This window comes from Phocoena sinus, chromosome 12, assembly GCF_008692025.1.
Source record: "Phocoena sinus isolate mPhoSin1 chromosome 12, mPhoSin1.pri, whole genome shotgun sequence".
Classification (NCBI taxonomy): Eukaryota; Metazoa; Chordata; class Mammalia; order Artiodactyla; family Phocoenidae; genus Phocoena; species Phocoena sinus.
The window spans coordinates 28,438,419-28,461,490 of NC_045774.1; the positions used below are offsets into that span (position 1 = coordinate 28,438,419).

Consider the following 23,072-nt stretch of genomic DNA (forward strand, 5'->3'; position numbering starts at 1 on the left):
TAAAAATGTATTAGTAAATTAATGGTGAAATAAATGAAATAAATGTGGCAGCACTATTTACAATAGCCAAGACATGGAAACAACCTAAATGTCCATTGATAGATGAGTGGATAAAGAAGATGTGGTATGTATACACAATGGAATATTACTTAGCCACAAAAAGAATGAAATAATGCCATTTGCAGCAACAGGGATGGACCTAGAGATTATCATACTGAGTGAAGTAAGTCAGACAAAGACAAGTATCATATGATATCGCTTATATGTGGAATCTAAAAAAATGATACAAGCGAACTTATTTACAAAACAGAAACAGACTCACAAAGAAACTTATGGTAACCAAAGGGGAAGGGGAGAGAGATAAATTGGGAATTTGGATTAACAGATACACACTACTATATATAAAATAGATAATCAACAAGGTCCTACTTTATAGCACAGGGAGCTCTACTCAATATCTTGTAATAACCTATAAGGGAAGAGAATCTGAAAAAGTGTGTTGTGTGTGTGTATATATATATATATATATATATAATTTTGCTGTACACCTGAAACTAACACAACATTGTAAATCAACTATACCTCAATTTAAAAAAAAAAAAAAACTTTTCCAGTCTTCTTTGTCTCTCACATTCCCTGATTAACTGTGACACAGAGCATCCTTTCACGCACTCATTAGCCCACTGTGTTCCCTTTGCTATGAGGTGCTTTTCATATCCTTTGCTTACCTTTCTATGAGGTTGTTCATTTCTCTTACCAATTTGTAGAACTTCTTATATACATCATGGACATGAGTCCTGGGTGTGTTACATACATTGTATATAGTTTGGGCTGATACCGTCATCTTCATGGCACATCTGGGAAGATGTGGGCTGGGGTGGCAGCCCTGGTTTTAGGATGGACAGTTCAGCGACAAGGCAGAGAGAAACTGGTGGGTGATGGAAAGAGAAAGTCTGCCTTCAGCCACCTCTGAGGGTGAGGGCAGTGATGCACTGAGGAAAAAGCACATGATTTGGAGACAAAAGGACCCTTACCAACTCTGCAATTTTGGACAAATTCACCTCTCCGAGGACAAAAGAAGGGAAGTAATGACCTTTACTTTCTATAGGATTGTTGTGTGGAATAAATGAGTAAATTCATGTAAAGACCTGCCTCACAGCCTGGCACTTAATCAGTGTTCGAGCAGTGAATATAGTGTAAATCCAATAAAATGATACACACAGATGCCTTTTGACCATTTTAAAGGGCCATGAACACATAAGCTGATGTTACTTTAATATATTATTATCCATTTCTCACAACGTACTGGACAGCTGTGAAATATTTGGGAACTCTCTTCATTCGGAGTTTAGAGACTGAAATACTCTCGGAGAATGTCATGTCACCTCCCACTTTTACTGATTGGCAGATGGGGTCACTGGGGCTGGAAGTGAGGAGGGGACTTAAGTCAGGAGTCGGGAGAGCGGGGGGATAACCTTCCTGAGCAACGCAAAGGGGAAGGGCAGGCATGTCCTTTCCTATGGCTGGAACAAGGGCCCTTTTGATGCTGGAAAATTTCATAGATGGGAAATTTTTACCTTGTAGCTCATACATAGATTCCTACGATCCCTCTACAGGGGAAGTGTACTGCCGAGTGCCAAACAGTGGAAAAGAAGAGGTGAGTATATTCACTCAGAGAAGACTGAAATCTACTTTGCCTGTTGGTGATTTATGGTAACTTAATTTTCTAGGAGCAAAGGAAATTGAGAAAAGGTGTAGGATTGTTAAACATTAGCAGAAGGAAGGTTTTTAGTTCTAGGAAGGTTTATTTTGTAATTGGGTATATATGATACACGACACCAATCTCAGGTTACCATATGCAGAAACAAATAATAATCCAGGTAGCCTAACACAAAGCCACAACTCACAGACATTCCTTGATGGGTGCCTAGTAAAAAGCATTATTTGTAAGAATGATCAGTGTTACTAAGTGATCCTTTTTCTCAACCAAGTGTTGCCTAAATTTGCCATTATATTCATGGATTTCCACAAAATGCATTACTTCACAAAAATTAGCAAAATCTTAAGACCCAGGGATTTATTTTATATTATCCTGTAATCTTCATGTCTTCAAAATATCTAGTAAAGTAAAACCAATCATTTGAATGATGAAATGCAGAATCAAATTCCTGCATATTTTTGAAGTTAAATTTAACACTACTTTTTCTTACTCAAAGTACTTAATGGTGCACACATTAAAACTTTTTTTCAGTGATGTAGAATTAATATTATTGGGGAGTTTTGTAAAATATTTGCGATATATTTGATTAGTTATTGCACTGAGAGTATAAATATATTTGGGGTGATAAATGTGGCTGATGAATGTATACTCATCTAAATGGATTTATGCTCAAATTAAATGGATTTTAATTTATTTTTTTAAGGCACAAAGAACTAGATTATTTAAAAGATAATTGTAGCCTTCATATGTAAATGAGTATTATATGCAAGGTTTATTTAAAAAAAGAACTAAGCTATTCTTTCTCTACTGTTAATAATATTCTAAATCTGTCTTGCATTAAAAAGAAACCTTTAGACTTTCGGATTAAAGTTTGCAAATATTGGCTAATCTGTTGGTTAAACTGTAACCTGCAATTTTGTTTGCTTCAAATGACCTGGGATAGACGTGGAAAATCCAGCTTTTCCAGCCCTCATTGTCTCAGAGTCCTTTCCAAAGTAAAGTTAAAATTGACAAGTATGCCAAATTCAGGAGAAATATTTTCTGCAGCTAATGGCTCAGCCCTTGCAGAAGAGAGAATGAGGGATGGATACACCTGCTCGCAGAGGAATAGATATTTTGGATTTTTCCAGCAATCCAGCTTGCAAACATTCCATCTGATACCATAAATCCCAGGTTTTTCTGGCTTGAAAAATATGGCTACCATGCAAGCCACATGCCCAATTTCCCCACAAGTCACTCACAGAAAGTGCGGCCAGTCTGTCAACAGGACTCCCATTCATTCAGCTTTTGCTTTGTGCTGTGCATTCATTAAGCCATTGAACACAAATTGTCCCAAATCTGAGTCATAAGCTATAAATAAGACTCTACCATCATCCTTATTTTACAGATCACAGCATGCTTAGATTAGTGGTCACACACACTCGCAGTAGCATTTGCCCTGTGGCATTGGGGTCCGACTGCCTGGCTTCAGAGATCAGCTGCACCGCTTAATACCTATGTTCTTGACCTACAGCTGAACCTCAGTCTCCTCATCTATAAAATGGGGATAATAATAATACCTACTTCAGAGTGTTGTTCTGAAGATTAAACAGACTGACATATGTAGAGCCCTTTGCATCTGGCATATAGTAAATGCTTTATACGTATTATCTTTTGCTAATATTGTATGTAGTACATTATATGTGTTCTACATTAAATGGATGTAGGACATGTGACATAGGACAACTTAGAAAATATGACTGGACTTGAGTTTTCTGCTTTTCTAAAAGATCAGAGTTTTGCATCAACAACTGTAGGAAGATTAGATTTGACGTTGACTGCTGTAGGTAGGAACCGTCCTCTTGTTGGCTGGCAGCAGGGCATCAACCACCAACTTTCCAGACATTTGTAATTAAGACAAGAATCCTTTTATACCTATTTTAGCTCAGTTGAAGGTGACTTTGTTCACCTAAGGAAAATGAGAAGGCATGTAGATCCGATTTGGGGTGATAGGGCAGCTGAATTGTCAGATCATGTAATACAAGAAAGATGCCGGAAGCTTGTGGAAAAAGATTCTGAGACTGAGCCTGGGTCCAGTGGTGGAAGAAAGCTGTGAGTGATTATAAATGTCATGCATGTGAGAGAGGAGAAGGGAGAGACACAGGCTCTGGATTTGCCATCTCTGGAAAAGGCATTGCTTAGACGTTTGCCTAAGAGAGGAGAAAGACAGCAGAAACCCTGATAATTCATTCTGCCTCCATGAACTGGCTTTGCTGATACCTTCCTATACATTGTTTCCTTTTGGATTTAGCTCTAAAACCAGGTCCCCAAGCTATCTGTTCAACCACAGATGCCCTCTTCTCCAACAGAGGACCTTTCCATTGGGCGGAGCCAGGCAGGGGACTGGGACTGTGGTTATGCCATAGCAGGCCAGCTGTGGTCTTGGGAGCCACAGAGATCTGGGTTTGCATCCTGATTCTGCCACTTATTAGCTGTGTGACCTCTGGCAAATTACTTGAGCTCTCTGTGTTTCAGTTTCCTTATCTGTAAAACAGGCTTAGCAATACTCATGTTACAGAATTTTAAAAGGGATTTAATGAAATAATTTGTGTAAAGCATTTAGCACATTCCGTTATATATAAAAATTAGTCAATAAATAACTAATATGATTAGTCATTCCAAGTGAAAATGACAGTCTGGGATGTGATTTCAAAGAAACTTTTAGACCTTATCAAGTATGTCAAAACTGCATTAAAAGTTTAGAGATTCCATACATCTTAATTAAGTTTCCTCTCATATGATATTCAGAAATTTTCTATATTTTGAAATTATTGAAAACGTATACCTGCTACTCAAATAGATTCTATTATCGCCACATTCTGGATACCTTGGTCAAAATGGAGCATTTTTCTTTTTTTGTGGTGCCCCGACTTTGCTGGTTAGGTAAACACCACTTTGTGGGCGACTCAGTATTGGGAGTGTCGAATACTTGCAATTAGGCAGAAAAAACGTTAGCCATGTACGGACCTGTGGATTCTGGATTCATCCAACCCTTGGGAGCAACAGTCTAAGGCGACCCTCTTCCTTTTGCCCCTCCGAGATCGAAGCCGCGGTGGAGGCCGCCAGAGCAGCTTTTCCAGGCTGGTCCTCCCGGAGCCCCCAGGAGCGCTCGCAGGTGCTGCAGCGGCTGGCGGATTTGCTGGAACAGTCCCTGGAGGAGCTGGCCCAGGCTGAATCCAGGGACCAAGGTGAGAGGCCTCTGTGCCAGCCTCTTCCCTCTTTCCCAAGCTCGCTCTCTCTAGCGGAGCCGGGGTTTAGCGCCGCTGTCCCTTCTTTATGGGAAGTGCACGCACTATCTTCCTGGCGGTTCACACGCTCCTTCCAGGTTGTCAGTTGATCTCTTGCCTCTTAACCGTGTGGATGGAACTCAGGACACTTTCTTCATGTTACCCCCACCCACTTGGACCTATCAGCTAGCCCACCCATGTGCTTCTCACGGCAGTGGTAGAGGGTGGAAAGCCAAACCAGCCAAGGCCTCTGAAGGCCGAGGCTTGCAACTGGCCCACTTCTGCTTCATTCTGATGGCCAAAGCAAGTCAAGGCCCAACGCCAGTTCAGGAGGAACGGAAATAAATACACTGTGTATTTGGTGGAAGGAACTGCAAAGATGTATGGCAAAGGGCATGGATATGGGGAGAGAGGAAGAACGAGGGCTGAGGGTGCAGCCCTCCACTAGTTCTAAGTAGAGAGTTTCAAAGCAAATTTGTTTCTTTTCTTTTCACTACGTGATTCATTTATTAGTTTTAAATTTTTAATTAATTAATTAATTAATTTTGGCTGCATTGAGTCTTCCTTGCTGCGAGCAGGCTTTCTCTAGTTGCGGCAAGCAGGGGCTACTCTTCGTTGTGGCGTGCGGGCTTCTCATTGCGGTGGCTTCTCTTGTTGCAGAGCACAGGCTCTAGGTGCACGGGCTTCAGTAGTTGTGGCATGATATTTATTTTTTAATTGAAGTATAGTTGATTTACAATATGTTAGTTTCAGGTGTACAGCACAGTGATTCAGCTATATATCTATATCTATATATATACATATACATGTGACAGCTCTTCAAATTGTCTTATATATGTATGTATATATACATATATATGTTCTTTTTCAGATTCTTACTCCTTATAGGTTATTACAAGATATTGAATATAATTCCTGTGCTCTACAGTAAGTCCTTGTTGGTTATCTATTTTATATATACTAGTGTGTATATGTTAATCCCAACCTCCTAATTTATCCCTCCCCCTCCTTTCCCCTTTGGTAAACATAAGTTTGTTTGCTAAAGGCAAAGATAACTTGAAGAGCAGTCACACAATTTTTTAGAAAGATTTCTGATATGTCGGTCACTGTTCCACTCCCAACACAATTTCCCAATTTTTTTTAACTGCTTCCCAGAAGTCAGGGTAATGGAGTAAATGTCTGTAAATCTTTGTAATGATACCTGTTAGGAAAGGCCAAGATCTTTTTAATTTACATGCGTGCTGTAAAGCAGCCTAAAGTTAAGAAGCAGCCTGACTCCAAACCCTTAAAAAAATGCTTCCTGACACTGCAGAGTCTCCCTGTATCACTAAAGATAACTGAGGAACAATCCAGGGAAGCATATGTCTAGGATGTGCATGGGGCACGTGATGGGTGAGCAAGGGCCACACAGCGTCCTGTGCCAGAGTCCCACCAGTGGTTCTGCCATGTGTCCATCTTAGTGACTCCACTGTGTGTTGAGGGGACAGTTAATATCATCACATGCTTTTTTGGTGACGTGCAAATACAGCTGTCTTAACACCCATTATTCCAACCCCTCTGTAGCATGTCCAAAGCTTGGTGATTTTGAATTGAAAGAGCTGGTGTGGGTGAAGTGATAGCATCTGGCGAATTCCTGATGATAGCTATGAATTGTTCAGTCCACAAAACAAAGATTATTTGACTCAACTCTAACCCCCTCTACTTCATCTTACAACCTCACATCTAATTGTTTCACAGTTTTATCAAACTATGATCAACGCTCTCTGTAACCAATGAATGCCCATCCCAGGCTGGAAGGAACAGAGGCTACTTCAGTGTGAGCAGGATACGTGTGTGGTATTGCTTCCTCCCAGTCCGAGGTGAAGAACACTGACAGCGCCTTCTGCTGTTGACTTCTTACAGGGAAAACCCTAACCCTGGCGAGAACCATGGACATTCCCCGGTCTGTACAGAACTTCCGGTTCTTCGCTTCCTCCATCCTGCACCACACGTCCGACTGCACACAGATGGACCACCTGGGCTGTCTCCACTACACGGTTCGGACCCCCGTGGGCATCGGTAGGTGCTGCAGTGAAAGCCTGGACCACAGCTGTACGTAGAGATGCTCAGTCAGCCCTGTAGAATTGATCTAAAGGAACAGACTTAAAAAAAAGGAAAGTAGAAATTTCTTCTACTTTATCTGAAATTTAATTGGCCTTAAAAATCCAATTCTAGTTTATTTTCTTTGTGTCAAATTCCCTAGTTATTCCTGGAAACTTGTTCTGGGGGAATCACAGAAAAAAAGAATGATACTGATTGTAAATTCACAATCCAAGACTTTTTTTCCCTTGTAATTAAAAAAAACCAAATTATTTCCAGAGAGCATTGTGATTAAGATCATAGATTTTAGGTTATGTGTGGGGTAAGTGATTTAAATTTTGTGTGCTTCAGTATCCTGATCTGGAAACTGGGAGGATCGTTTAATTTTATCTTTATATATCTTTGTGTGAATTATGTAAGTTGGTAAGTGTAGAGCACTTAGAACAGTGCCAGGTACTTGGTAAATAAGCCTTGACTGGATTATCTACTTCCCTCTTTCATTTCTCTGCTTCTTGCCCTTTAGAGGACATATAAATGTCTGCAATAACTAAAGGTTTCCACTAGATGTCACTGTTTCCTCTGAGAAAAAACCAACTACCGTCCATACTTTACTAGTTATATTTTATGATAGAATAAAAGAAGATAAGTTAAAGGGGAAGAAATGGAACATTTTACCTGAGCCCTTCGGAAATGGTATTTTCAAGGTATTATGAAAGCTCAAACCTCCTCCTAAGAAGTATGCTAGTATATTATACTGCAAAAATATTGTTATCCCCTAAAGAGCAGATTTTTCAGTGGGAAATTTAATAATGTAAACTATGTTCACTTTCATAGCTCAGGCTTGAGGGCAGAGTATAAAATAAGGTGAATCCATCTACTGATTCATAATGTACGTTTTGTTTTTACACGTTTTATGGTCAGAAGCCTAGGTGGTTTCAGAATGTTACATGGAGACCCACTGTAGATGTTGGTTCTGTTACTTACCCAGCAAACCTATCTGGTCAGGATACAGGTGAGAACCTAGAAAGATTTTTTTTTTTTAATTAAAAAATACTCTGGGTTAGCGAAAATGGATTTCACAGTCTCAGAACCTATTGCTCTTATTTTACAAATAATTCTGAACAGCTAGAAATTTTATGTCTCAATCCACAAGAGATTAGAAACAGAGATGGAGAAATTTAGAAGAAATAGTAGCTGGCCTGTTTGATTAATGAGGAGGGAGAAGCTTAAACAGTACAGAGATCAGTCTACAACTCTCAAAACTGATCACATTCTGAGAATGTTTAGGGACAGGTGACAGTCTTTTAGCCCCAGAACTTATATTGCTGTTGTTCATAAATATAATTGTAAGTCATCAAGAAAAGAGTAGACTGTCCTGATTATAGTCTTAAAAGGTACAGCTGCTTGTAATACAGTTTAGAATTAGTTCCCTGAAGTTGGCTACAAAAGTTTGGGATTTTGGAAGAGTAAGCTGAAGTTTGGTGTAGCATGAAGGAGTTTGCATTCATAAAGCCTGTCTGGCCCATCTGCTTTGAGGGGCATGTCATTGCTGGCAATGCTTCTGTTATCCTCTGTTAGCTGGTCTGATCAGTCCCTGGAATCTGCCCCTCTACTTGCTGACCTGGAAGCTGGCTCCAGCGATCGCTGCTGGCAACACTGTGATAGCCAAGCCCAGCGAGCTGACTTCTGTGACCGCGTGGATGATGTGCAAACTCCTGGAGAAAGCAGGTAATTGGGAGATGGGGTTTAAGGGGGGGCACGCGGTTGGCTTTGGAGATGTATGTTTTGTAGGCTTCGGCCACCGTAGGGTCACTGACATTTGAAAAGTTATTTTGGATAGAAATCTGCTCAGCACTGAAACAGATCCCAGGGACATCTCTGATTTTTCGTTTCCCTGATCCTCTTCTGAGAAATCCCCTTCATCCACGGGGCTCGTGCCCACTGCTTCCTTTCTGCATCCCCAGAACATGCTACTGCAGGATAGCTCCTCCCTGCACGGGCTCCACGGGCAGTCCCCTGAGCACAGGATAGCAGTACAGCATACGGCTTAAAGAGCTTGATAAACTCAGACACAAGCCTGCCCCAGACTGTGTCTCCAATAGTCAGTTTAAATAGTACGTTTGAAACACCAGTGGATTTTGATGCAAAGAAGAATATTGCTAGGTACCTCTCTGGTTTGCACAGCTATAGAATGCCTAAGAGAAACAGCCCATTTTCAAGAGAACTGAATATACACCCCTCAGTTTTCCCTGCATTTGGAACCACTGCTGAGATGCTGATATACTATGGTTCCTTGTCCCCCTTTTGCCGATGGTTTAAAACGTGGAAGGTGTGTTCCTGGTTTCGCCTGGAGTGTTCAGCCGACACTGCACCGGGGTTGGAAGGTTGCAGGCAGGAGGCTCTAGCTTGTAACCCACAGGAAGCCCCTCACTGTTAGGCCCTCAGCTCATGTCTCTGCCCAGCCTGGGTGGGAATGACGGGCAGGTGGTGGGGAACAGGCTCTGTCAGTCTCTGCTGTGCTCGTTTCCTTCAAGCCCACAAAGAAGGTGTTGCTGGGCTCACTTAGATCCATAGAAGGAGTGGTTGGTAAGAGCCCATCTCTCTCCTGTATGCCTTTTCTCTCAAAGCAAAAACATACACATTGGCTTCCAGGAAAGTTGAGCCAGTTCCTACTCCAGGGTTTAGATGACAGGTTAAATTGTGCCCGTTGAGGGAAGAGCACTGGGCCTCATGACCCTAGTTTAGCTGCCCATTTCCCTCGTATCCTATGGAAGAATGAGGCTACCCAGCCTAGGTCTTTGGGATGATGTCGATGGCTGCCCCAGGCCTCTGGAAGGTGCGTGATATGAACATCCCTACCTCCCTCCTGTCCCAGAACGTGCCATCCCTCCCTTACAAAAGAGACCGCATTCTATCCCTTTCTTTGCAAAAAGGAATCTCTAGTATCTGCAAAGGTCCAAGGTGTTTCTTCCCTGCCTCTCGACTGCCGGTTCCCTGGTGTGAGATAGAAGTGGGGCCTCCGCTCTGCTTTGATCCTGTGTTGGATACACAGGAAGCTGGGGAGGGTGCCACAGAGCCGTGTTCCTGAGACCACTCACTCCTAAGATCAGCTACGTCTTGCTCTATGATGATTTCTCTTTTCTTTTTTTTTTAAAGCTTTGTTTATCTGCTGGTGCCTGACTTACGTCCTCCCCTATGGGACAGAGGATGTCACAAGCCTACATCTGACATTAATTAATTAATTTATTTTTGGCTGTGTTGGGTCTTCGTTTCTGTGCGAGGGCTTTCTCTAGTTGTGGCAAGCGGGGGCCACTCTTCATCGCGGTGCGCGGGCCTCTCACTATCGCGGCCTCTCTTGCTGCGGAGCACAGGTTCCAGACGCTCAGGCTCAGTAGTTGTGGCCCACGGGCCTAGTTGCTCCGCGGCATGTGGGATCCTCCCAGACCAGGGCTCGAACCCGTGTCCCCTGCAGATTCTCAACCAGTACGCCACCAGGGAAGCCCCTGATTTCTCTTTTCTAATCACCCTCCTCTTTCGTATAAACCAGAACCTGGTCTGCCTGAGAGTTTTATGTTCCCGTTTATTTACCCAGCATTGCTCTTATTCTTGTGAATGAATAAACCTATTGTGCCGAGACAGTCTGTCCCTCCCTCCCATCCTGCCTCCCTCCCTGGGCTGGCTTTGCCAAACTTTCCTCCTCCAACAAACACTGAGAGTATGATGGTCCAATTGCACCTGACATGAGCCCTCAGTTTCTCCACTGGGATTGGGAGGGGGTGTGAATGACATCACTTAATTCTGCTTTAGAGCACTCTAAGAGAAACTTGCAATAGTGTAAGAAGAGAAAGCTAAAACAACGTGCTAAGGCATTCTGGATATGTCAACAGCTAGCTCCTCTAGTCCGGGGCATTCAAACAGACTTGGTAAATGAACTTTCTTTGAAATAAAATCATCGAATATTTATATAGATACACCATGAATACCTCTTTGGGAGCCCTAGAATATTTGGTTTTTTCCCTTGTGGGCACCAAATGTTTGCTCTCATTCCTGAAGTGTCCACTGATGGCAGATTTCTGGCCCTTCCTATTCATTTCGGTTCTGCTCTGTTTAAGCTTAAAATTTTCCTTGTCGTGATCCAGGCACATCCTAGCTCTGGAGGGACTTCCTTCCCTTTCCTGTCTCTTAGCCTCCTACTACTGAATTGTTATTTGCCAATTAAACTGCCTTCTCTCTCTTATAACCAGAGTCTTTTAAGGGTAGAAGGCAGATTTATCTAGAAAAATTTCATTAGTGTCTGGATCAAATGGCAAAATGGTTCTGAGAAGTACTGGCCAGTAGATAGCTCTTAACCTATCAACATCGGAGCTCAAAGAAACGTAATCAATCAATGTATTAATACGATGAACCTCACAGAGCTGTTAGGAGATCTATAGGGTGTAGCCCACTTACAACAATGGCCAACCCACAGGAAGTACCCAATAAATGTGAACGTTTACTGGTACTCTTTAAATTTTTTATTTTTTATTCTCATTAAAATTATTTTAATAGCATACATATGTAGCATTATATCTTATTTTTCATTAATTTATTTTATTATTTATTAATAGATCTTTATTGCAGTATAATTGCTTCACAATACTGCATTAGCTCCTGTTGTACACAAAAGTGAATCAGCCATATGCATACGTATGTCCCCATATGCCCTCCCTCTTGAGCCTCCCTCCCACCCTCCCTATCCCACCCCTCTAGGTCATCGTAAAGCACTGAGATGATCTCTCTGTGCTATGCTGCTGCTTCCCACTAGCTATCTAGTTTACATTTGGTAGTGTATGTATGCCGATGCTACTCTCACTTTGCCCCAGCTTTCCCCTCCCACCCTGTGTCCTCAAGTCCATTCTCTATGTCTACATTTTTATTCCTGCCCTGCAACTAGGTTCATCAGTACCTTTTTTTTTTTAGATTCCATATATATGCATTAGCATACAGTATTTGTTTTTCTCTTTCTGACTTACTTCACTCTGTATGACAGACTCTAGGTCCATCCACCTCACTACAAATAACTGAGTTTCGTTTCTTTTTATGGCTAATATTCCATTGTATATATGTGCCACATCTTCTTTATCCATTCATCTGTAGATGGACACTTAGGTTGCTTCCATGTCTTGGCTATTGTAAATAGAGCTGCAGTGAGCATTGTGGTACATGACTCTTTTTGAATTATGGTTTTCTCAGGGTATATGCCCAGTAGTGGGATTGCTGGGTCACATGGTAGTTCCAGTTTTAGTTTTTTAAGGAACATCCATACTGTTCTCCATAGTGGCTGTATCAATTTACATTCCCACCAACAGTGCAGGAGGGTTCCCTTTTCACCACACCCTTTCTAGCATTTATTGTTTCCAGATTTTTTGATAATGGCTATCATTAATTTATTTTAAATGTGATGTGTTAAAAAAAATTTTTTTTAATGGGTATTCATTCTATATGGCAAAGTAGGCCATGGCACAGTGGATACAACGAAAGGCAAAACACAGACTCCATGTCTGCCCTTAGCTGGAGTACCTTCTAGGGGTCGATATGTAATGAACAGGAAAATCCATAAAACACATAAATGAATACATGCAGATATAGAGCAGTAGAGTTTCCTGAGAGAAAAGATTGGGGCACCTACTTCGGGGTGTTCTTGGTCAGTCAGTCTTAGAGAGTGATGGTGCATCCATATCATGGGGAGCTGGACCTTCAACTCAAGACTCACCTTCCTGGGGGAGCCGTCCCTCACTCCCCTGGGCCGAGGTAGTCAGTCTCTTCTCTGCCTTCCTTTTTTTTTTTTTTTTTTTGGCGGTACGCGGGCCTCTCACTGCCGTGGCCTCTCCCGTTGCGGAGCAACAGGCTCCGGACGCGCAGGCTCTGTGGCCATGGCTTACGGGCCCAGCCGCTCCGTGGCATGTGGGATCTTCGCGGACCAGGGCACGAACCCGTATCCCCTGCATCGGCAGGCGGACTCTCAACCACTGCGCCACCAGGGAAGCCCAGCCCTTCTCTGGTTTCTTTAGTGCATGAATGCTGCCTCTCCTTCACATTTGCTCACTGAACTGTGAGTCGTGGATGCCAGCTTGGAGCAGGGCTCTCCTCCCTCCTGGGGCCCGACCTGCCTGAGGATGTATTTGTATCTCCAGCCCCTGAGGCCCAGTCAATACTATGGAATGAATTATATAGAATGTTCGACCCTGCATTTTTCTAGGACAAAGCCCCCGGAGAAATCCCGCCCGGGGCATAGTATAGGCAGAGGTGATGCTGTAGTCTTTGTTTTGCTATTGAACCAGAGATGGCCGCCGTTAACATTCCCTCCCAACCCCATTCACGCCGTTGAACTTTGAAGGAGAATCTCCATGTAACCTGAAGTCCTCGACATACTGAGAAGAATCACTGAAACCGATACTGCTTCCCACCCAGGTGTTCCACCAGGTGTTGTAAATATTGTGTTTGGAATGGGACCCAGGGTAGGCGAGGCGCTGGTGTCCCACCCAGAGGTGCCCCTCATCTCCTTCACTGGGAGCCAGCCCACGGCCGAGCGGATCACACAGCTGAGTGCTCCCCACTGCAAGAAGCTCTCGCTGGAGCTGGGGGGCAAGAATCCTGCCATCATCTTTGAAGATGCAAACCTGGAGGAGTGTGTTCCGACCACAGTCAGGTCCAGCTTTGCCAACCAGGTATGTCCTCTGGGTTTTTTCTTCCCCTTTGTTTATTTGCTTGTTTTTAACTCAGTAGCCCTGTCAAGCTGGATCTATTGCATCACAGTGCAAAACTGGGGTGAGTAAGTCAATCCAGGACTATTTCAGTGAAAGGAGAATGGTTACATTGTGTTACTCCATTGACTATCTGTTCAATCATAATGTCACTCAGAAGCCTGTGGCGTCTCCTGTGCAGCGAACTCCTCTTCTTGAGTTACACGGCTTTTATCGGGTGATGACTTCTTTTTTGCTTCTCCAAGCTTCCCCATTCCTTTATTTATAGTTTCCCCAGTCTTTTCTTGCTGTCCAGGTGTCCTAGCTCCTGGAAACCTTATTATCCCTCCCCAAAGCATCCCAAATGCATTCACACACTTAGAAATAAATACCTGAACGCAAGTTTCTTAACTTAACCTCATGGAGGAGCCTTGGGCAACTTTGTTTCTCCTGACTGATTGTTGGATGGGTTGTTGTGAAGATGAAATATCAATGTGATGAAAATATTTATTTATGCATATATGTACAATCATACATACACGATACTGACAAGTCCAGAATGTGGTTTGTAAACTATTACATGTTATGTTCAAATGATGATAAGGATGATTTTTCACTCAGAAATCTGTTAGCACCTCTCCCTGGAACACTCAGTACCTCCATTTGGATGTCCAGTAGCATCTGAAACTTAACCTGTGCAGAGCAGAACTCTTGATTCCCCTCCCTCTCCTTTCCCTGCGGTACCTCTGCTCTCCCCGCCTTGTGTTTGCCTCTCCAGGGAAGAGACTACCATCCACTCTGAGACTCAGGCCCCAAATCTGGGACTCATCCTTGTTCTTACTTTCTCTTTTCCTTATACCTCACTAATCCACCAACAGGTCCTGTTAGTTCTATCTTTAAACTCTATCCTGAATCCTATCATTTCTCCAGAGCATCTATGCCAGTTTCCTTATGCTTTTGGGGTCCCATGCCCCTTTAAGAATTTGTTAACCTCAGTGGACTCCTATCACTTTTCTCATCTCCATTGATCCTGCCTTGTCCAAGCTACCTCCACTTATCCGAATGTCTGAAAAGCTCTCTTAACACTCCCCTGTTCCCACTCTCCTTCTCTCCAATTGTATTCTCCACACGGCTGCCAGAACGATCATTTTAAAATGTAAATCCAATCCCATCATCTTGCTGCTTAAAGCCTTCCATGGTCCTTTCATGATACTGCGGATAAAATGCAAGCTCTCTGTGAGTCTATGAGCCTGTAAGACCCTGTGTGGTGTTGCCTCGCTCCTCGCCCCCTGCCTTTGTCTTCTACATCCCTCTGACCCCTGTCCCTGCCTGCATCCCCACCCTCAGCCCCACTCACCTTCCTGCCTTTCCTCACACACTCCAAGCTCATTCCTGTGGCAGGTCCTTTACATTTACAGCTGAGAATTCTCTTCCTTCAGATCTTCATCCATCCAGCTCCTTCACGTCAATCAAGGGTCAGTTCAAATATCCCCTGTTCACCAGTGCCTTCCAGGACTCCCTTTAATAAAAGGGAGTAAAAGCTGCCCCCCCCCCATTATTTTCTATTCTCATTCTCTGCTTAGTTTTCTTGTATTGTTTTGGTCACAACCTGAAGTTATATTGTTCATTGAGCTTTACTTGTGCTGTTCCCTATAAGACAGTGCATTCCACATGGTGAAACTTCATCTTGTTTACCACTGTCTCCCATTGTCCAGACCAGTGCCTGATACGTGACAGGCACTCAGAAGTGCAGGGTGATCTATCTAAGAAGGAGTGGGCCCTCCTGTTTTGTCACTGTCCTCATGTGTCATTCTTGGCAGGGTGAAATTTGCCTCTGCACCAGCAGGATCTTTGTCCAGAAGAGCATCTATAGTGAATTTTTAAAGAGGTTTGTAGAAGCTACCCGAATGTGGAAAGTTGGCATTCCCTCTGACCCATCAGCCAACATGGGAGCTCTGATCAGTAAAGCTCATTTGGAGAAAGTAAGTAAATCCCTGTGTGTCAGTTACAGAAAGAGTTCTTATTTTGAGAGGGGCTCAGCGCGAGGCATAGCACTATCTGTGCTTTGAAATACTGTTACTTACTACCCTATTTTTTGATAATTATGATGTGTGGGAAAGTGTCTCTGGATACAGAGTCTGAAAATGTTAGAGATGAATACAGAAATGTAGTCCAGGTTAAAGCAGCATGTACATGACATAAATGAACTTGAGAAGTCAGTAAAGAGACGCCACCGGTAGAGTGAGGAAGGCAAATTGCAGAGCATAAAGGTCAGGTGATGAGAATGACGTGAGCTGAGAGTGGCAGGGATTTCCACCGGTAAATGTTCCCAGTCAGTCCCCAGGCAGGAAGGGTCTGCCTCTGGCTTACAGCAAACGGGAGTCCAGAAGTGCGAATCCAGTCCAAATGATGCGGTCCTTAGTTGGTGGGGTGACTTGTGGGAGCCTCCGTGGGAGAAGCCATTGATGTTCTCTGGGTGGCTTATGGAATTTGGGTGTTCAAGGTCATTTTAATTCATTACCTGGTGGGACTCCCAAAATAAGTCATAGAATTTCAGAGCTAAAAAGACCTCATTTCCAGCTGTAGTAACTCGGGCCAACCAAGGGTAATGGTAATACACCCCTATCAGTTAACCAGTGAGGGACAGAGCCTTCACTTAAGTTTGAAGAGCTCTCTGACACTGCACAGATTTGGTAGACTTACTACATTTTAACTTTTACCTTCACTGTAGTGGGGAGCACAGATGCCCGTAGGTGGGAAGGTGTCGTCTCAGTCTTGCTGGTCTCTTCTTACTTGTTTTCTCAGTAAAATGGGAAGCAGGGTGAGGAGGGGAGATGGTGTTGAAGGTTTCAAGAAGGAGGAAAAGGTGTGAGATAGTCTTGCAGGAGATCAAGAGAGAGAATGGGCTTCGAAGTGACTGTACTGTTGCTGGCTCACCTGGAGCTGTGATCATTTACGATCACATTAAATAAATATGTGGTCATTTATTTAAAGTGAGACCGGCCAGCATGACCGTGTTTTCCTCCAGTCAAATTCACCTACAAGATTGCAGGCACATGGGCAGCTGTCCCCAGAGTGCCTGTGGTGGACCCAGAGTTGTGGATGTTCCCACCCTTGTGGAGTGAGGCATCACCAGATACAAGAGGCTCCCTTGTCCTCCCTTATCTGGCTGTTCTAGACAAAGGGATACACGCTACCTGCCCACACATGCAAATAAGTGGTGAAAAATAACCTCCTGCATGTTCCCGAGCGCTTTCTGTGGCACAAAATTAACTTCCCAGAAGCATCTTCCAGTAGATTCAGGCCGTGGTGTCATCTAAGGTCCCCTTTGCAATTCACCATTCACCTGAGACTCAAAGTTCTCTTTATTAACTCAGCAGAAAAACTGTTCTTCCGTCGTAGGCACTGTTATAATAACTATTTAAGTTCCCCAATGAGGGGAGGTGTATCAGTGAAACAAATCAAAGTATTTGACTTTCCTGTAGCAGTTGAAAGATTTGTAGCCCCCTGTCTTTTGTGTGTGAGAGAAACTGATGCCATTCACTGACTCCTATTGGTAGTTAGGGCTTTTCTCTGTTGTACTCTGAGTGTTTGTCCCTTTTTCCCCACATAGTGAGCTTGGGTCAAATACAGGCTCACCAGGTTTCAATGTATTGTAACGCCTGTGGGCTTTCATACAATATTTGTGATGCTCAGTGTATCCCTGCTGGCCCAAAGGGGCCCTCTCTTTAGCCTGCCCCCCCAATGCCCTCCTGAGCTCTACCACAGGCCCTCCCCGAAGCATTTCTGCTCTCTGACAGCAAGCAGCCTCAGGCCATGTGAGTTGTTCTGCCCCACACGGGCAACAGGACCTCTGTCTACTGAGCCCTGGTTCCTTTCAGTGGAGAATGGTAATCAAGGTCCCATGGGTGCCCCTTAGATGATGCCCCGTGATAACGAGACAGCCAAGAGGATGTGACTTAAAGCCTGGTTGTGCTGAGCTCACGTGCTGCCCTTTTAAGAAGTGCAGCTCGGAAAGATGGTAGCTCATCTCAGCTCCACGGTTCTATTGCTTCTAAGGGGGAAGATTTTGCACAGTGTTAAAAATAATTTTTCATAGTTAAAAACTTAAAAATAGTGTTTATCGTAAGCCATTTATTTTTAAAGGAAGAACAATAAAGATGGTATTTCCATTATCCCACCACACATAAAACTTCGGGTAGCTCTGGGTTCCCCTTGTTTTGTGGTCCTGTAGGTGGATCCCTCCTCTCAGCTGTGCTCAGAGTCCCCACCCCTCCCCAGTATAAAGTCTCAGAACCTTCCCGCTGTGGCTCGGAGGGTCCCTGGACACCTTCCATCCCTACTGCTCTGCCCAGAACATGTGCCTGGATGCAAGGAGTCACAGTTTTACCCTCTGGGTCTCTCACCAGGTGGGCCCCTGATGGGGGTCTCTCAGCTCAGGTCTTATGAGGAAGCCCTAGGTGTCTCTGCCCTTTGAGAGGGAGCCAATGGAAGCAGCTTGGGAAGTGTATGCGTGTCTTTTTCAGGCTGTGACTCTTTTCAGTTCAGTGTGCCAAACCTTGATCTGGGATCAAGGCGTCAGCAGGCACACTCCACTCACTGGCAGTCGTCTTTCCTCTCCTTTCGCCAGGAAGCTTTGGGGTCTGCGAGCCAAGGAATGGCCGGCTGCCATCCTTGCATTCCACCCCTCCTCTTCTGCAGTAGGTCTCTGTCTTCTCCAAATCAAATTAATTGACTTCCCTGGCGGTCCAGTGGTTAAAACTCTGTGCTTCCACCGCAGGGGGTGCAGGTTTGATCCCTGGTCGCCTGGTCAGGAACTAAGATCCTACGTGCCGTGCACGGCCAAAAATAAATGAATGAATGAATAAATAAATCAAATTAGCCACGGGATCTTTGTTTCCATCCTGTGGGATTGTCACAACAGATGGTGATGCAGTGACAGAAGAATCCAGCTAGAGGCTGTGACAGTTGTTTTGTAATGGCCAAGGGCTCCTAAGTGCAAGTGTGACTTCGTAGGTTCCCAGGACGGTGGCGCGGACCCACAGGAAATGGCAAGTGATTCTATCCTCAGGGAATGCCCTTGCCTATTTCACAGGGTTGCTTTTTGTTTTCATTTTTGTTTTCCTTTTGACTCTCCAGAATCCTTCCCTGCTTGACTGTCTGGAGAATCTGGCTCTAGGCCAGACTTCCAAAGATGCAGATAGCCAGAGAGAGAGAATCCTTGAGTGTTGACAGTGAGGCGGGGCGGGGGGGGGGGGGGGGGGGCGGGGGAAGCACAGAGGAAGTTCACGGGTATATCCCCCAATAAGGCCAGGCTTCAGGTCTAACTAAGGTCCATTCTTGCGGTTTCCTGTCCTCCTCTGTCAGTTAACCCCGCACCCCGATGTACACAGTGGGGAGCATCCCTGAAATCTCTTAGCTCGTGAGTGTCAGATCGTGCATTATATCATCATCATCATCACCATCACCAGCAACATCAACGCAAACGACAGCAGCTGACTTTCAAAAGACTTACTATGTGTCAGGTATCACACTAGGTATTTTATGTATATTATTTTATTTAGTCCTCTCAGGAGCCCTATGAATAGGTGACACAGTCAATCCCATTTTTCCAGTGAGGAAACTGAGGCGTAGAGCTTTTCTTTTTTTTTTTTTTAATTTATTTTTGGCTGCATTGGGTCTTCATTGCTGCGTGTGGGCTTTTCTCTAGTTGTGGCGACTGGGAGCCACATTGTGGCTTCATTGTGGTGCGCGGGCTTCTCATTGCAGTGGCTTCTCTTTGTTGTGCAGCATGGGCTCTAGGCGTGCGGGCTTCAGTAGTTGTAGCTCGCAGGCTCAGTAGTTGTGGCTCGTGGGCTCTAGAGCGCAGGCTCAGTAGTTGTGGCGCACAGGCTTAGTTGCTCTGCGGCATGTGGGATCTTCCCGGACCGGGACTCGAAGCCGTGTCCCCTGCACTGGCAGATGGATTCTTAACCACTGCGCCACCAGGGAAGTCCAGGTGTAGAGCATTTAAAATCCCTCAGCTGATAAGTGGAGGAACTGGGATTTGAGCACTGCTGTGCTCCCAAGCCCACTCTTCTAACCTCTGTGCTTTGATTTTATGGCCAAAACTACTCAATATTAAGTGCTAACTACTCTCTGCTCTCTCCTCTCAAGAAAAGGTTTTATAAGAATATTTCATTGCATTTTATAGTACATTAACAGTTACAAAGTTGTTTTTCTGAGCTGCAAGTATAGATATCATTGTGTCATCCAGTGATACTTTCTCTAGAAAAGAAATTCAGTTTAGTGTGTAACTTATATGTTGAATAATTTGATAAGTTCACAATTTGAAAACTGACACCTCTCTTGGTATTTTATTATCCCAAGAGCTTCAAAGAGAGAATCATGTAGTTTTGTTTAGACACAATCATCTCAAACCAGAGCGCTCCTTGCACTGTTGGAATCACTGATAGAGGTTTTGGCTCTACATCCAGCAGGGGCCTCTGGAGACTCACCTGCACTCGCCTTGTTCACACAGGATGCTGCCTCTGCCATCTTTTAATTAATGTGACCGGGTTGCTTCAAAAGAGCAAGAGAGTCAGGGAAGGAAAAGTCCAGATGTATTGTGGACTCTACCCACAAACTCAACGAGAGCTTTTCCGGGAAAGCTTTGAGATCATTGTTCATGTTGGGGAGGAGGAATAGTGGAGAATATAAAGCTCTACCAAATGCTCTATTTTTCAAACGTCTTTGACTTCATGGCTTATTAAGTGTTCTATAAACTGAAGCAAAATTAATAATGAGACATTATCTTTTTATTTTTACATGGCAAACATATAGCTCTATAATGACTATAGTTCTACAGTGGAGTACTAATCTAATATTGGGGCAGAATGCTCAGATAGCTACATGAGAATCCATAGGATTCCAAAATATCATTCCACACTTTACCCTGCCTTTGATGTACTATTTGACTGTTGTTTTAGACTTTTACTTTTGGGGATTACTTTTCTACTTCTCCTATGCTTATAACGCCCCTCAAGGGTAGAAGGGTGTATCATTGTGACTTCAACAACATTTTCAAATATAAATAGATATGCCATTATTATAATGAGTCATTTCTGTAACCAGTATTAAAAAAAAACCATCTGTCGTTATCTCCGAGTCACTGGGTCAACTTATTACATAATTTATTTCCCCTTATTGTGAGCTTTACTCTATTACCTAGATATATTTTCACAATATAATCAGTACTGAGATGAGACATTAGAAATTATTTGTTCTGGAAGCTCAGCTATTGAAGGGCACCCTGGCTTTTAATTAAGTCTTATATACCATTCAACTTCCCATTTTCTGCAATGGACATAGTCTCCCCGAAAGTGAGAAAATATTAGTCTGTGTATTTAAGTACTGAATATACCTGAGTGTGAGTTCTAGCTTTACTGTTTATTATCCGTTTGAACCCTCTGCCCTTTCTGAGGCTCAATTATATAATCAGCATATAGGAGATAATAATACGTAGTTTATAATAGTTTTGAGAGAATTACCTGAGAATGTGAGAAAAGCATTTATCTGCATGCCTAGCACTTAGACATTAAATAAAAAACTCTCCTCCTCTTACCTATGAGGGCTGAATGCCCAGATAATACTTAGAGCACTTCTGCACTCAGGCTTACTTAGCAGCTGAGTGAAAATATAATCAACCTTAGATTTTGGGGGGGAATGACCTTATACATCTTGATGCTTCAAAAATATTGAATTTTCTCTGCTTTGTGTGAAGACAAACGATAAGTTGTTAGTATATTTTTTACCTCTCCAGGTCAGAAGTTACATCAAGAAAGCTCGCATGGAAGGGGCCCAAATTCTGTGCGGTGAGGGAGTGGATAAGTTAAACCTCCCCCCCGGGAATCAAGCAGGGTACTTCATGCTTCCCACGGTGATAACAGACATTAAGGACGAGTCCTGCTGCATGAGGGAAGAGATATTTGGTCCGGTGACGTGTGTCGTCCCCTTTGATAGTGAAGAGGAAGTGATTCAAAGAGCCAACAGTGTTAAATATGGACTGGCCGCCACGGTGTGGTCAGGCAACGTGGGGCGTGTCCACCGGGTGGCCAAGAAGTTACAGTCAGGCTTGGTCTGGACCAACTGCTGGCTCATCAGAGAGCTGAACCTGCCTTTCGGGGGGATGAAGAGTTCTGGCGTGGGTAGAGAAGGAGCCAAGGACTCTTATGAATTCTTCACTGAAATCAAAACCATCACCATTAAACACTGACCTTGGCCATTGGAGAAGCTGTTACAGTTGACGCCTGGCTGCAGAGAGAATCAGTCATGCAGTGTGGTGAACGGAATTCCTGGCATAAATTTCAGCCACGTCTTGACTCAGCAGAAGGTTATCTCTATAGCTTATCCTCTGTACTTAGTATTTTTACCCTCTGGTGAAGAGATGCTCTCTCTTTTCAGTGAAGAGTTGAAGAATAGGAAGGCACAAAAAGGAAGCCAGACAATGATCAGGCTCCTCTTAACTTGTGTCTTCGTAGTATGTTTTCATCATTTTGATAAAATTCTTGGAAATTCACAGATAACCAGATTTAATTTTTTCATTTGCAAGTATACGGTAAAAATAAAAAAAATAATCTACAAAGCCAAGAGAAATCACCATGATTTCTACCTTTGGGGAGATTGTAGAGGTTGTTTCCCCATCCATCAGACACGGGCATGGCTCACTGGTAATTGACTGTACCTCATTATGCAAGGGGGCCATGAATGTTGATGATGTACTTTACGTGGGGTTTGTCAGAGCAGGCATATATGGTAGGTCTCACTAAATATATCTGTATAAGGACAAAGAGGAATAAAATAACTACTACTTTTGGAGGAAACTTAGAACAAGGAGAGTTTGATCCATTCCTACTATGGAGACTAATCAATTCCAATTCTTAGCGTATGTATCTCAGGAGACTTAAAATGTACTAATCCTAAAGGAAGCAGTAAATGTTAAGCAATTTTAGTAAGTAGTCTGGCATACACCTTGTTTATGAATTGTCTTTCATTCATCCTTAGCCTCATCCTCTTAGGAGCATGGACCTTTTACTAAGTAACAGTGGTATATCTAGCACTTGTTTCCTGAATCCCCCAATAACCAGAGGAGAAATCTGAGGTTTACAGAGATTAAGTAGCATGTTCAAGGTCACACAAATGGTGTGGGGCAGAGGAAGGATTTGAACCCGGGGCTCTCAGACTCCATACCCTAGGATCTCTGGCCATTTCGCACTTACCTTGGGTTGTGCTTCAGGAGCAGCGAAG

The 23,072-nt window shown here is 43.5% G+C and overlaps 1 protein-coding gene across 2 annotated transcripts; it reads left to right on the plus strand.

Annotated features, from left to right (window-relative positions):
• Positions 1-1,462: 1,462 nt before the first annotated feature.
• ALDH8A1 (aldehyde dehydrogenase 8 family member A1) lies at positions 1,463-22,425 on the plus strand. Of its 2 annotated transcripts, XM_032651655.1 has the most exons (7): positions 1,463-1,657; positions 4,800-4,947; positions 6,889-7,044; positions 8,644-8,793; positions 13,516-13,772; positions 15,608-15,769; positions 21,589-22,425. In XM_032651655.1, exons 1-7 carry the CDS (start codon positions 1,508-1,510, stop codon positions 22,039-22,041), a joined length of 1,476 nt encoding a protein of 491 aa, XP_032507546.1. In that variant the 5' UTR covers positions 1,463-1,507; the 3' UTR covers positions 22,042-22,425. The 2 variants fall into 2 exon arrangements, with proteins under 2 accessions (XP_032507546.1, XP_032507547.1); XM_032651656.1 differs by lacking the exon at positions 15,608-15,769.
• Positions 22,426-23,072: the final 647 nt, after the last annotated feature.